A 15,965-nucleotide genomic window follows, 5' to 3' on the forward strand; every position below is an offset into this window, starting at 1 on the left:
AAGAGTGGGAGAGGTGGATTTAAGCTGAGAGATGGGAGCGGAGGACACAGAATGACAGGAGGCAGCATATGCAACAATGAGGATTGGTTGCATACTGTGTACAGGTGTCTCCTGCTTCCTTACAGCCTTGCTGGTATTAACACGCAAATCAGATACATGCTGTTAAAACCACTCTCGGTGTGAGCTTGCGTTGAAGTAAAAGGTTGAAAACAAGCATCTTACAATAGTCCAAGTCCCAAAAATGTCAAGTTTGTTCATTTTCCAAGTGTCTGGAGTTGGAGCGTTGGTATTCACACCAGAAGCTATTTCAAGCATCTTAGATGATGCAACACTGACGTTGTTCCAGACACGTCAGTCGTCATTGGATTGGCCGTCTCTTCATTAGATGGAGCTGATGACCGAGATGTGTCGTGGTCACACATTGGTCACTATGGTGACAGCAGGACTGGCACTAATTAACACAGCAGGATGTGTGATGACCTTGAGAAGAAATGCGTCTCGATTTCGACTGCATTTTTGAGTGCAGTAAGAAATCCTAAACACCCAACATGTATAATGAACATAGTTATTAAAATACTCACAGAACCTAAACATCAGGTGTTTAAAACAGCAAAACCTCCGTGAACGGTTTAGAGAATGCAAAGATTTTTTTAAATGCCAGATTCCTACTTTGAGGTCCCTTATAGAAATTGTGTACATATCACAGCCGTGTGAAAACCAACCTGGTAATATAGGCCTCAGAGATCCTGGAGTCAGAGGGCGAGACGATGTCTTTTCCCAGGCCTTTCTCCTCTCCAGCGTGGCCGCTGCTGGCCTCGCTGTCAGCCTTCTGACTCAGAGTGTCTGAGAAGCTGTCATCTCTGGGACACAGAGACAGAGTGACATTGAGACATGGAAAGAGCGAGAGGAAGTGACAGAAAAAGAGACGGACAAAAAAAAAAAGGAGAAATCAGCAAATCAGTCGATCTTTCGTATTTGCACGGTTCTTCAATGACAGTATTTGATATCAGTTTCCTGCGAGTCAGCAGCAACCCCCCCCTCCCCAAGGTCCAGAGAGTCCGATGAGTCATATTCCTCGGCCTGTGATGTACTGTGACACGCAAACACCCACACACAAGCCAGCTGTATGGCTTTCAGTGAGGTGTGTGACTGGAGACTGGGTACAGTTGGTGCCTCTCAGGTGGCAGTAATCAGAGCCACCGAGCTGCACGGCTGCCTCTGATGATGTGCATTATTTGATTTGAAACACAGTCACTTATTTAGCGTATCCACATAAATGCGCACAGACAAGAGACAGAGCGAGGGCGAGCACTTCTCCGCCTGTGGAGGCGGCGGTAAACAAAATGTACAGACAGTCACGAGAAAGTTTGAGAGACACATCCTGTGCTGAAGTGGTCTCACTCAGACATCTCTCTGCATGTTTTATTCTGGGCTCTTTTATGGGACAAGTGAAGATCACAACCCTGTGAGCTCTTACACACCCCAGCCTGCTCTGTTTAAGTAGAGAGCAGGATGTTACTGCGCTCGGGGACAACCCGTGCAGCTGTAAATTCCACTGCTCTTTCATTAACTAAGAGGACACCCCATCAGCAGTGCTCCTGGTGAATTATTGATAGAGGCACAGTGGCGGGACAGCGGCAGGTTAAAGAGCAGAAGAGGAAGGAGGGGAAGGCACGCTAAATGGACCTTTTGCCAGCCAGCTACTAAGTGATTGGAGCGACTCTGTTCCCGTCCTAACGAGACAGTGAATCCAGTCCATTAGGCACCAACGGCCGCCATGGCAGTGTATGCTTGTTAGTGCTGAGAACGGGAGACTGCCAGAAAGGCTGCTGGAGCACAGTGGAGATGGAGAATGTCTGCAGCGTACCACCTGGAGCATTGCTTTTTTTTGTATTATGTTAATTCGCTCAATACTGATTGGACACATTGTTGCATTACTTGGCCGTATTTAAACTCATGCTCAATGAAAAACACTTACATGTCTTGGACCACGATATACTGATGCGGCACCAGGCCATCGATGCCGTTGTGCCGTCCCTCCCACCAGTCTTCTGACGCCCGCTGATACAGCAGCAGGGAGGCGCCCTTCTTAAAGGACAGCTCTCGGGACGAGCGCCCGACGTAGTCAAACTTGGCAATGGCTTCAATGGGCTCGCCCTCTGTCAACAGAAAGAGGATTAGACAGGTCAGGTATGTCCGACGGGGCAAAGACATAAAGTACAGACGGCTATTATCGCATGTACGGACATTGTTAATGATTGAGACAACTCGCGCAGTCTTATGATATAACAGTCTTAATCCGCATGGACAACGCAAGCACTTAAATACAAGTTGGCTCCGGTGCAGGAGAGTCTAGTCAGGTCTAACACTGGCATGTGTGTACACAAGGATGCTCATGTGTGGTGCAGTTCGTGCACATGTAGTTCAAGCGTGCTGAGCCAGTTGTTTATTGTAGTCAATAGTAACTCGGCTCTACAACACCGGGCCAGGGCAACGACGGGCCCCGAGGAGCTTTAGCAGGATATTTTTAGAAGCTGGTGAGAGGAGATCTATATGACTCAGGGGCATGTCAGTCACTGTATGGATCATTAGACTGGGTTAATACCTACTCAATAACTGTACAAGTAGAGCCCTGGATCAGTGACATGGGAAAGACCAGGAAAAGATATGACAGACAGTACTAACCAGTGGTACATAGAGCAGCTACGCTATGCTTCATTTCAATGCATTTGTACAGATTGCTCTCTCTGTCCATCATTTTTGTGAATCACTGAAAATCTGTGTTCTATCCATTTCTGTCCTGAAGAAAACATCTGTGTGTTTAACAGCAGCTGCAGTCGACTCTCGTTTTCAAAAGGTTCCCATCTCCGAGCCGATATGCACGCACTACAGCAACACGGGTCTAAAAATAGCTTCTTTATCCCTCCCTCACTCCTACCTCTGCCCTCCTCCCAACAAGTCAGACAGACCCCCTGGACAGACGTAGCCTCACACAGGCTCTCTATATACACTGCGAACAGAGTAAATGGCTAAAGCTTGTATCCGCTGTGAGACGCCATCATGGTATATCTTTCACAGGAGCTTGGAAGTGGTTGCCAGTTGAGCAGAGAGGCCACGTGATAGATGAAATCCAGGCGGGATTCTGAGAAGAGCCGTTTCTTCATTTCTCTCAGTGTCCTATTCAGCCTCATCTACTTCTATTAGATATATACAGTATGTGTTCTCCAGCCTTTAACTTGCCACCTTCCTTGCTTCACTTGGTTGTCAGGATTGAGAGGGTGCATGTGACGCAGCTCCAATAAAATGTGACAAGCAGGAATTTACTGTCAGAATTAATTGTGCTGCACTGCAGCGGACAAGGCCGTTAATAAAGTTGACAGAACCCTTATCTTTCTCTCACTTCAACCTTTCCATCCATCTATCCATCCATCCTCCTCCGGACTGCAAATGTTTATTCAAGGTGCACACACACACACACACACACACGCACACACACCACCACAGTGATGTGGCAGCTGAAAACGGCAGGCCATAAACTCAAATCTCTGTGTGGTAAAGGATCCCCTCCGTCATGTTGTGCAATTATAACTGAGAATCTCTTCAGATCCAACCAACCGAGGTAACACATACACACCTACACACTCCCACGCCCTCGGCAACTGGAGATAAAGAAATGTTGACCCTGAGTGCTGGAGCCCTGTGGTGTAAGAGATCCAAACTGTCACATGTCTTACATAGGCCAGTGGAGCAGAGTGGACGTTGCTCTACATCCATGTTCACAAACAGAAATAGGGGAGCAGAAGCCTGGTGTGAGATGTGGTTTGGATCACTACAATAGGACTTTTTCTTCCCTTATCCTTCCTATCCACCTTTTTTCCTCTCGACAAATATTTATCTCCGGTGCTTTCTGGTCCAAACAGAGCAGGAGACTTCATGCTGGACTTGGAAAGATGAAAGCGGGTTGGACGTGGCTCTTTACGGGGAAGAAGGACGACGCTCCCTGTACAGTAAAATACACCGCTTGTACAGTACATAGTGGGGCATTTGACAACAAGGTCATCATACTACTGTAAAGCGATATATAATCAATGTACCAGTTTCTTCACCTTTGAACTTTTAGCAAATTTACCAGCAGAGTACGTCAATGTATTGAGAATTGCCACTCTAGAACAGACAGTTAATCTGCAGGCACGACAGCCACAGTCCATGAGACGGCCGTGTGTGTCGGCTCGGAGTAGTCAGGGCAGCGCCGACGAGACCATTCTCCGGACAGCTACTTAAACCAACAAGTGGAATGACTTTTACTCTCCATCTGTCTTTTGTACATTTACTTTAAGGGAACACATCTTGTCAACATATAACGATTTCAGTCTGCAGAATCAAGTGCTGGTAAACAAACAGGAAAGAGGGTCGCTTGCGTGTCTGAAGTCCAAATGAGGTCACAGGGATTTAAAAATAACTGACAACAATAACTTGACCACAGTTCAAGACTCTGTAGGGAGGGGCTCAAGTCATAGAGGACATCCTCCCAGTCCGCTCAGAGAAGCTGATTTCTGGAAAACATAATCTCCCATTATTTAATCAAAGAGTTGATAGCTGTGTTTTACAGTGGGAATCCTCACAGAGAGCAGTTTCCTTGTCTAATCAGATGTATTTTTGTATTTACAAAGGACATCCAGTTGATGACTTTAATTTGGAAGCAGAGTGATCAACAGCTGATGTAATGAGAAGAGATCTACCAGATCTCCATACTCTCCTACTTTCATTTATGGGGACTGATGACGAATGGTGAGAGGGAGCCCCTAAAAATCATCTCTGGGTGTGAAAGAGAGACAGGATTGGGGCACTTGTCACCATGGAAACAGGTTTAGGGAGGTCTGTTACTAAGGTAAGATATGAAGCCTCAACTCGACTATAGGTCGACTCTTTTTTGCGTCATGTGGTCCGCTCCGTGTCTCGGATATTTGTCACTTTTAAATGAGCTGGAGGTCTTTTTCTGCTATTTTCACTGGATGTCTGACCTCGGCAGATGTTTTGGTTTCAACCAACTCATTCGCTATTTGATTTGGACCGGACCAACTGGTATTCATTTCACTCAAACAAAGACCCACATGTATGATCACACAAATGTGTCCCACCAACAGAAGTATATTGTATCCTCCAGTGTCTAAATGAGCCTGGTGGTTTTTTTAATTTCCTCATATTTCTCTTGGACACATGGAAATGTAGTTAAAACGTAGAGAAAACACAGATGTATAATAATTGGAAAGCTATTAAAACCAGACACTTTTGACACATACTCCATACATATGCTATTCTATTACAAAAGTACTGAAAAAACCCACAAGGGAATTGGACATTTTAACGAGGACTGTGACCCTTAGAAAAAAAGATTTCTCTCCCATAAGGGGTCTAGTTGGTGTAGACCACCCTGGAATTTGTAAAAAGGGGATGTGGAAGTGTATCGTGGCCCCAAAGGAGAAGCAAAATCATTACAATATGAATGGCCGTCCATCACGGTGAGCCCAGTTCCCTGGCCCTTCAAGGATACTGCATTTAACAGGCTGAAAGGCAGGATTAGCTGCAGTGAGATGCAGAGAGCTGGATTGAACCCTCGCAGCACCAGCAGCACCATGGACACAAGGGAAAGATTCAATATGGACGTGGCATATGGGACAGCCGAGTAAAGCATTTTCCTTTACGGGTCAATGTGTGTGTTGAACTTAAATTCATGTACTGTTCAAGGAATGATACGGTTTAAAAATGCTTTTTGGTGGAACATAATGGTGCAAAAAGGATAAATTCACACACACATATATATATATATATATATATATATATATATATATATATATATATATATATATATATATATATATATATATATATATATATATATGTATATGTATATGTGTATGTATGTATGTATGTATGTATGTATATATATATATATATATATATATATATGTGTTATTATGTACTACATGCACGTTTTTATTGTTACTCACCGTCCTCGCTGGTGTGCGTCTCTGTCCCTCCCTCGTTTTCTACTTCCTCCAGGGCTCCATGCTCACTGTAGGGGCTCTCACTGTGGGGAACAACATGCAAACAGCGTCGGGGGTCACGGGACAGTTTCAAAACAGGCAAAAGGCCCGCATCTCTTTTTCTTACAGGAAATGAAAGTTGTTTGAAGACACTTTATCTCCTAATTCAGTTCGAAACATAAGACTTTTGCTCAAATCCCAACAGTCAAATCTCATTTCAGTGAAGATGCCAAGGAGGAACGGAGTTTTTTTTTTTAATAATTAATAAGACCTAGAAGAAGTTCATATAGCGGTCATTATTCTGTGAGAGGCTTAGATCCTCTCTGTGGCTGGGCCTCTTTTTCTAAACGGTCTTCTTCTGGCATCATGCTGAGTTCACTGGCGGTAATGCCACACACACACACACACACACACAGACACACACACACACACACACACACACACACACACACACACACACACACAGATTAACCCTGCCAGGAACTGAGTGTCTCCTCCCATGCTAGCATGTCACCAGCCACCTCCTCTTGTGCAAGAAAGGGAAGCAGCCAAGACAACAAATCTCCCCGGGGCAACATGTGCATTGCAGGGGAAAAGGGGGGCAGGCCCGGTTGTGCGGAGACGGGTGATAAGCTCTAGCCAGGGATAAATCCCTGTCAGCTGGTGGTGATGTGGGGGCATAAGAGAGGGGAAATGGAGACCGATTAAGAGAGTAAGGAACAAGTGATAAGCACTGCTTACAGATGTGGAGCTGGCAAAGGGCCTCAGGTTTGTCTCAGGTCTGTTTGACTCCAGCATGTGCTGCAATTCACCTAATCACCCTTTCCCTGTCTCGTGACCTTTCATTTTCTTTCTGACACGATCACGGTAATCAAAGTGATTGTTTCAGCCTGTCTCACCTAAAAAACGAAAAGAAAAAAGGGGCCCACCTTTTAAAGTCAGCACTGAAACACGCTCTACCTAGTCATGATCCTGAACCACAGACACAAAATTGGTGAGTGTAATTACTCACATCAACTACGCTGACATACTTCTGACACAGCTGCAGCATTGAGAGCGCATGTTGCGAGAGTCCCTCATGAAGGAGGTTTGGCTGCTTGACTCTGTTCCATCGAGGGTACGGAAAAAAAACTGGAAGAGGCAAACCACCGGCGACTGTCCGACTCTCAAACCTACATGTTTGTTTTGGAAAATGTGTGCAGCTGCATGAAGTGATCTCATCAGAATGCTTTCCATCTTCCCCTTTTAATCCTGGATAACCTACAACTTGACCCTCTGACACCGGTGACACGGCGGCCTAGTAGCTTGACAGTGCGTGTCTCGACAAAGAGCAAAAGTTGATTTGCGATAAAGCCATTTGAGTCTTTCAAACAAGAAACAACAGCGAAACAATGGCAATACCAGCTACAGGCATCATTCCTCACCAATAGTCTCCTCCAGCCATACACTTCTCATAGGTGGGCCCTTCCAGTTCTTTGGCATCAGGAAAGATGGTTTCTTGGTGGATGATGATGGTCTTGATGATCTCGTTGACGTGGGCCTGGCAGGAGACCTGGTCCAGGCTGTCTGGTGTGGGCATGAGCGTGGGGCCGAAGCATGTGGCCAGGTTGTACGGGTCCATCATGTTCTCGTCACTGTACTGGGACAGGCTGGAGAGAGGAGGGTGGATGGAAGGAGGTAGGAAAGTAGAGATGGGGACAAGGAGACCAAGTTAAGGCCGAGTGAGAGGACGTTGCACTTGGGGCGGCATTTCAGATCAAATCATGACTGACAGAAGCGAATGCTCTTAACTCAGAGTGACATTTCATAAAGTGGTGAGAGTGAAAGACATGATGGATTTACTGGTCCATAAACTTACTGGTTGAGGAAGGCGAAGAGGTAGCGCATGACGATGAGGACGGATCTGGGAATGGTCAGAAGGATCTTACGGATGTACAGCGCTCTCTCATACAGGTTTTCTATTCCTAGAGCAGCAAAGAAGACAAAACAAAGGGAGTATGATGTAAATACAGTAAAAATAAAAATATCGTTAAATGAATAAAGACTGCTTTGCTTCCATCCATTCGCCTCTGCTGCAAGTCCAATGCACAACCTCATCTACCTGATGATTACCAGACATTCATTATCACCACAGCAAGTCCCAGCATAGAAATACAAGAGCATGTTGAAGCCATACTTATCCGGATTACTGTAAGTCTCTGGAAGACATGCAAAGGTTTACTAATGCAGATATGTAACGTGTGTGTGTGTGTGTGTGTGTTTAGAGGCCATGGGAAATGTATCAACTCTGCGGTGGTGCCCTTCACCTTAGCCTATGACACCGAAGAGGAAGAGCAGTAGGAAATAAGCACTTTTCGATAGCACCTGACGACAAGGACGCAAAGTCGTTTTTCCTACTCTAAATGAAAACAGTATCTCTGAAAGAGCATTTTACCGAGTTCTCTTATTCTTTGACTCTTTTGTTCTGACTTGCAGAAATAAGGATAATACTAACTGATGAGTCACTCTTTCTCAAACATATTTATTGTAGGAACATTATCATCACTTTTAAAAAAAACAAAGCATTAAATCTTTTTCCTTTATCAACGCAGTGGGACTGCCGACCTTCATGTCTTTCATTACTATCTCATTTGCTCCGCTGTGGCACTTGAAGCACCCTATTCTAATTGGCCGAGCTAGGGCTCCGCTGACTGCTAAAAATAGCCCTGTCACCCTCCAGCCACTTTGTGCCATCTGGGATTTGGGCTTCTGGGATACTTGTGATGCATTTCATTTTTGTTGAATACCCAAGTTGGTTTCTGCAAGGCTCCTGAGCGCTTCAGAAGCTACTGTTTGAAGAGCTTCTCCAGTGCACGTTTACACATCACCTACGAACACACGCGTGAAAACACCAGCGGGAAAATTTCCAAATGAAAGATATCAGTTGCTGCAGTATGCCGCTGTGGTGAACAACACACTGACAATGTGAAGCAGTTAAATGGAAAAGCGATCTTGGAGCTGGTCTGAGCTGCTCCATAAGGAATAAACAGAGGGTTTTTAATATGAAGCCTGCTGGGCATTCAGCCCACACTGCAATCACTGGCATGTTGAGCTGGGGAATGTAAACAGGGAATCCCCATCACTCATCCTGCACAAATGTGAATAAGTACACCCAGGACACACACACACACACACACACACACACACACACACACACACACACACACACACACACACACACACACACACACACACACACACACACACACACACACACACACACACACACACACACACACACGTTGTGTCCATGTGACTCTGTGCATGTTCAATTGTTCTTTAACGGAGCCTAACGCCCCCCCATGTCTTAAAAGATCAGAACAAGCCACACAAAGAGCTGACTGATCTGTGAACTGAGTCACAGCAAAATGACAATGTGACTATTCTTATGAGGACTTCAGTGTAGATTCAAACGTCGCTCAGTGCTGCGGACATTTAACATTCCACTGCGATCCTGTAAGCGTGGGCAGCTTTGGGCCACTTATGACAGATAATATCCTTCTCAGTGCTCAACCAAATACCACAGAGTAATCCTACCGTTTCATCGGAGGACTATGTTTGATGAGGAATACACACTGTGTTAATGATGCTAATCATGCGAACTAATAAGATCTAAAACTAAAAGATACTGTAGTCGTGGAGGAAACTGGCAAATAATAAAGAAGACTTGAGACAGTGCTTCAACCACATCATTACAAATATATAGGAAAAGCATTAGCAAGCATTCACATAAACAATTATCAAACATATACATATAAATACTACTGCATATGTTACTTTGGCAGACTGAGCAATCATGTGTGTGCGTGCGTCCTTACTGATGTAAGACAGCAGATCATTGAACCTCTCTTTGGGGAAAAGAGGGTTTTCCAGACCACGGAAGTACAGTTTGAGAACGCCAGCCACCGAGTTGATGTCATGATTGTTCTCATCGTCCGTCAGGGGGTCATTTCCTGAGACACAGACAAGGGAGCAGGTCAGCTGGATATCCTTAATTATTAAAAATGCACATGATTCAATGTGAAATACACTTAAACAACAACTCCAAAAGCCCACTGGCTAAATACGGTCAATATAACGTGATAATTAGTCAACATGTACCTCTTTCAAAAGAGTTCTTGATGTCATTGACTTCCAGGTGGGATCCAGATACACGAAATATTCCTTGATGTTGGAGGCCTGCACATGAAAGACAAAGACAGACGGTAAGGAAGAAGAGAAACAGGCCGTAAAGGACAGACACACTCAACATGTTCATAAATCCACTCACAGAAAGAAACTCCCTCACTCAGCAAATAAAACCTACTTTAGTTGGACCTAAAAGGCACATCATGGTCGTTAAGCCCCTTCACTTTTCTAATTAAAGATAATTAATGAGTCAGGGAGGTCGCAATCAAGCTGTACTAAAGCGTCTTCCGGCTGGAATTAGGATTTATTAAGGGGAGAGGTCAGGGGTCAGCAGGAAGCATGATTAGTCCGCTGTTCGACTCTTTTACATTTCTTCAGTTCGCTGCTGAATAAGACGCAGCGAACGAGCCTGCAAACCATGAAATCTCCCTACTGTCACTTCTGTAATGCCTAATGTTTGTGTTTCCATTCAGTGTCTTTGTGTGTGGTTTAAAACAAATATTATAAGTCATCACTTGTGCCAGGCTAAGCCATCCGTCTGTCACAGTATGTTTTGGAAACTGGGTGTAGAAAGGCTGCCGCCGCTGTAAACAGGATGGAATCTGCATTTTCCCACGACTGAACACAGTGAAACCCCAACATGTACACACCCAAAACAATTAATGCCTGGAAATCCCTGGAAGTGTCACATGTCACCAAAGTCACATAGACTTGGAAATGAAACAAGTGGCAGTTGGTTTATGAGAAGAATTCATCAAAGAAAATATAAATCAAGTCATGATCACTTAACTGATGTGAGAAAAACAAACCAACTCACCATACAAATTTATGCAGCGAATACAGCTTTCTACCACACGAGGGATAGCTTGTCCAGAGTCCTTTGAAGGCAACGTAAACAAAAACACCCAAATGTCAGATCACGTTTAATTTGCCATTTGTATCACATGAACAAGAGCCCGACAGATACTTAACAGATATCATTTTGAGAAGGCTATCAACAATTGGGAATGATAAAGATCTAATGCAATAAACTGCTTTTTTCGAAACATAAAATACATCATGTGATAAAGATATATCAAAGAAACAATCAACTAGTAAACAATTGCCAGTAAATATAAGACAACGCTAAATGTAATTTTAGTGTGATGTATCAAAAGTACATAATACATTAATAATAGCAGTTCACTTCTTCCTTTTGTATATCTGAAAACATATCTATCAATGCCAATGTATCTAACAAACAGACCGATGATATCGGACTGCACAAGTATCGGTCGGGCTCTCACAGACACATGATGTTAAAAGTGAACATGCACACCCGGTGTTAGTGAAGTTGGTGAGTTTACATACACAGTGAGGGTTAACTTTTTGAGATCTTACTGAGACAGACTGAGGTGACCGGCTATGTATTTGTTCGAGTCCAGCCTCCCATAAAATGTACAAACCTGTTGTCCAACACATTTCGATTGGCCTCCAGTGTTGCTAAATATACTTTAAGTGTTGTTATGCAAGCAATCAAGTGCACCCTGTGTATAAATGAAGAGGAGCTTATCTGAAGAGCCACACACTCAATATGGAGCTGGGTGCAGGAGTGGCGAGATGAGGAGGAGGAGGAGAAGCAGCACTGTCTCTTTCAGAGAATGCACATTCCTCTCACGCACTTAGAGGTGGACTGATCCAGCGGCTCAGTGCTGGACAGGGACTCCGTACATGCTTTTAATGATACAGAGGGTCCGTTTACAGCCCTCAGGTGTATTCATGCACGGTCCAAACACAGTGACCATGCCAAAATCGACTGTCGTTGGAGTGGCGCCGTGAGGGTCGAGGCCTTGGTCTAGTGCAGCAGGATTATGTAATACTATCTATTTGGATATGTGAGACTCAGGATGACTGCTAAATTCACTATTAGTTTTGAAGTTGGAGGTGGTTCATGCTGGGAAAACTAAAGACAACTTGCTGCAACATCTTGAGAAAAGCTTCAATTCAAGTCTGTCTCAGTTCACTCAAAGAAGTCAGACAACGAATACAAGATACAGACAAACACAACATAATGCTAACATGTTGTTAGGGCAGGACAGATGAAGGAAAGCACAGGCAAGCAGCAAGGGAGAGGCTTCAAGGTGTCTACCTGATGTCGAGCGTGTGAGTTCCGTCGTCCGCGGCTACAGAGACGTGTCGCAGAGAAACAGAAATAGAGAGAAAAGCAAGACCCAGATTAGGACCACAGCAGCTGCCCACCAAAGCTTCTACTAAGAGCGCGCCCTCATTCCACTCTGTGCTGGCATCAAACCCAAAAGGAAACAATGGGAAGCGGACCGGACCAGGCAGGACCGGACACAGCCACCGGTGAGAGGCGGTGAAGAGGCCGGAGGAGGAGGAGGAGGAGGAGGCAGCGCACCTTATCAGTCTGGCATCTGCTCCCTGACTGCCATTTATCCGGCTGTATTCTCTGGCCTCTTGCTCCGGAGAGGGAGACGAGAATATCTCTGCCAGAGCAGCTCAGTGATGCCAGGTCAGCAGTGAGTCAGGGAAGCTGACGGAGACTAAATGTATCCCTCCAACTGCTATTCCTCTCCTCCTGCAGCCCTCCAAATCTATCAGAGCCACCCTCTCATCTCAGACCCAGACCGCCAGAGCTCACAGACTTCATGGGGAGGGTTTCCGCAATCCAACAACTATGTTGTTGTTGTTTTTTTTGTTGGTAAAAGATAAATCAAGGCTCAAGTGCTTCGGGGGAACCCACCAAAATGACCAGAAAGCCAGAGCAAGACAGAAAATAGATAGGAGGAGGAGCAATGTCAAGCGGGCAGACTGGTGATGAGTACCTTGATAAATGACTCCATATTGCCATTAAATAACCTAACATTAAAAACAGAGCGGGGTCTAGCCCGCCGGGTGCCGGTGTGGGTTCTGAATGGCCCATTGGGATGTCTAGAATACAAAGAATTCATTAGAATAAGTAAACAATGCAGTTTTCCTTTCAGAGTGGTTTATCTAATCTCAAATACCCTTTACGTCCTTCAAAAACTAGAACTGAAGTTGAGACTGGCTAATCTTTAAAACCCTTCGACTGAAGATGATGGACGGTGAATGAGGGTATTTTCAGACACCGCTGAAACCCATGAATTAACTTTTTCTTTATAATCCTGTCTTTTCTTTCTCCACACAATATCACAAGCCAGTGAAATGTCAGACCCGCTGGGAGCGTCTTATGTGTGAGCATCTACCTCATGACAGGCCCTGGAGTGGACTGCCTCTATTAGTGTGTGTGTGTGTGTGTGTGTGTGTGTGTGTGTGTGTGTGTGTGTGTGTGTGTGTGTGTGTGTGTGTGTGTGTGTGTGTGTGTGTGTGTGAGTGTGTGTGCGTCTGTGACTTAATGTAACTTGGTTTCTTGTGACCTGTAGAACTGAGATTAAAAGATTAAGAGTCCGGGACTTTGTCCTTTTTGCTGCTCAATCATAGTGACAGATTGATTCTGCAATAAGAGCCTGAAGGTGTTTTAAATATCTGATCATGCCAACAGAAAGATGAAATATTTGCAATAAAACTGTCATTAGGCATACCACCCCAGCACTTACTGCCATTCTACTTGGTTACTAATAATGGTGTTAATCTCTACTCAAGAGCAGGGCTGCAACTCAACATTATTTCCATCATAGAGTAATCTGCAAAAATAATTTTCTAGGTTGTATTTTTTCATTAATAAAATATTGGGTTAGGGTTGTTTTGAAGAAGAACTGAAAACATTGTTATATCCTTTCAAAAAGGTACAAAAGTTAGACTAAGGAGAACTGACTCATCTGTTCCTATTCGATCCTCTTTTAAACTAAATACAACATTTAGATTTCATGCAAACTCTTTCTCCTCTCCTCTCCTCTCCTCTCCTCTCCTCTCCTCTCCTCTCCTCTCCTCTCCTCTCCTCTCAACATTCTCCGCTCTACCACCTCTAAATTCTCTTTACAGGCCTGACGAACGGTTGGCAATAGGAAGTACAGTAACCCCCGTGGCATCATACCAGGTTGGGATTAAAAAACATGGAGGTCAGCACATCTGCTCAGTGCTCTCTAGGTTTTTTGTTTTTTCAGAGTCCAACCTACTCCTCTGCTTTCATGGTCACAGAGGATGTGACACGAGAATTTCAAGAGGCAAACTGTCCTCTCCTTGCTACGATGCAACACGTCACAAATGTTTCTGTCGCTGATGAAAGAAAAGTAGACTGCATATGCGTGTCTTGGCTATGCACAGGTCCTAAAGTGTGTGTGTGTGTGCTTTACCTTGTGGTCATGTAGTCAGCTCTGTGGCCTGCGGGTGAAGAGAGAGAAGAGAAGAGATGTGAGAGGAAGTTAGACGTGTGGACATGCCAGGACCAGTCTCTAAGGTCCCTGCGGTGCATTCTGCATACGGCTAGTGAAGCATTTGAAGCCTGCCATCTGTCCACAACCGCTGGCCTCTTGAGCAGCACACACAAGCAGCACACGTGCACGCACACAAGCAGCACACGTGCACGCGCACAAGCAGCACACAAGCTTAAACAGGCAACACTTTATCTACATCACAATAGAAACAAACATCCGCTAGGCAGACAGTTTACAACTGACGTAGTCACAAAGACACACCGATCATTATAGAAACACACACGCACACAGTTACAGGTTTGGAGAGGCAAAGTAAGATTAAGCAGATAATAGCTTCCAAATGTTTTTTGAAGAACAGGTTTTTTTTGTGTGGCCATCTGTTCCCATGAACAGGATCTGACCTGTCTGTGTGTCTCAGTGAGTCATGCTGTAGTCCAGCTCATTGACAATATGATTAAGGAGCGTGTGGGAGAAGCAGGAGGCTTTCCTCTTCCTCGTTAGCACACGGCTCCATTAGTCATTAAGTGGACCACCAGGAATGCTGCTTAGAACAATGACTGACCGACACTCTCTGGGTTAACGGTGGATTAGCTGAGGCCTCGAGGAGGTCCCTCCAATGTAGTACAAGGAGAGACCGTTGTAATGACCAGCACCCCTCTAACGCACGGCGGTACATTAAGTTGGGAGCAAATCAATCACTAAGACGGATAATACAAGTTCACAATCCCCCTCAGCTCTGGCTCGCCTGGTTTAAAACTCAGATTGCCATCTAGGAGCTTTGAGTATTGGGAAAAGTTTTTGCCGCGGAAAAAATGCTGAAAATATAAGACTGTAGAAAATATAAAAAGACAAAATTAAATTAGAAATCTATGGTTATGTTGGCTGTTTGGACTCTGATTCAGGCTAATATACGCTAATATAGAGTAGAGTATCAAAGTGGAGGGGTCGTGACTGTACCTTCACCAAGTGTCCTCTTCAGCAAGTCATGTTTGGCCTGCAGTTTGGAGATGAGATTACTGCCCTCCAGAAACTCCCGGAATTTCTGTGGAGAATTGAGAGTAATTACACGGCGGCCCCGAGTGCCAGCGCACCCGCTCTTAAGACAGCAATCTACGATAAGAGAGCCAAGGGCAAAGGACACGCTGAGAGTCTTTTTAAAGCTTTTATCAGAGCATGTCCATCTTCAGACTGGAACACGATAGTAGTTAGCCTACCCCTCTGCCAGCTGATCAAAGATTTCAAAGGGGCTTACGGCATGAGATTCAGACTTTTAGGTCCAACAGAATTTACATGAACAGATTTAGCTTTTTAAGCTAGTTCAGAGTTCAGATTCTCAGATTCATTTTACAGAAATGTGTCACCAATAAACATAGTATATAATCAAACGAGGAAATGTCAT

The 15,965-nt window shown here is 44.6% G+C and overlaps 1 protein-coding gene across 3 annotated transcripts in view; it reads right to left on the reverse strand.

Moving 5' to 3' along the window:
* The window catches only part of srgap1a (SLIT-ROBO Rho GTPase activating protein 1a), a 75,570-nt gene that overhangs the window by 6,242 nt on the left and 53,363 nt on the right, over positions 1 to 15,965 (reverse strand). For 2 of the 3 annotated variants that reach the window (XM_079163792.1, XM_079163793.1), the window contains exons 10-20: positions 15,524 to 15,608; positions 14,486 to 14,513; positions 13,037 to 13,142; positions 11,029 to 11,089; positions 10,185 to 10,262; positions 9,902 to 10,036; positions 7,903 to 8,008; positions 7,469 to 7,693; positions 6,009 to 6,088; positions 1,979 to 2,159; positions 723 to 860 (exon numbers count right to left, since the gene is read on the reverse strand). In XM_079163792.1, the coding sequence (XP_079019918.1) occupies positions 723 to 860; positions 1,979 to 2,159; positions 6,009 to 6,088; positions 7,469 to 7,693; positions 7,903 to 8,008; positions 9,902 to 10,036; positions 10,185 to 10,262; positions 11,029 to 11,089; positions 13,037 to 13,142; positions 14,486 to 14,513; positions 15,524 to 15,608 (1,223 nt within the window). Of the gene's footprint in view, positions 1 to 722; positions 861 to 1,978; positions 2,160 to 6,008; positions 6,089 to 7,468; positions 7,694 to 7,902; positions 8,009 to 9,901; positions 10,037 to 10,184; positions 10,263 to 11,028; positions 11,090 to 12,339; positions 12,374 to 13,036; positions 13,143 to 14,485; positions 14,514 to 15,523; positions 15,609 to 15,965 lie in introns of all 3 variants that reach the window. The other variant, XM_079163794.1, reaches the window with a different exon arrangement.

This window comes from Pholis gunnellus (assembly GCF_910591455.1).
Source record: "Pholis gunnellus genome assembly, chromosome: 7".
Taxonomy (NCBI): Eukaryota; Metazoa; Chordata; class Actinopteri; order Perciformes; family Pholidae; genus Pholis; species Pholis gunnellus.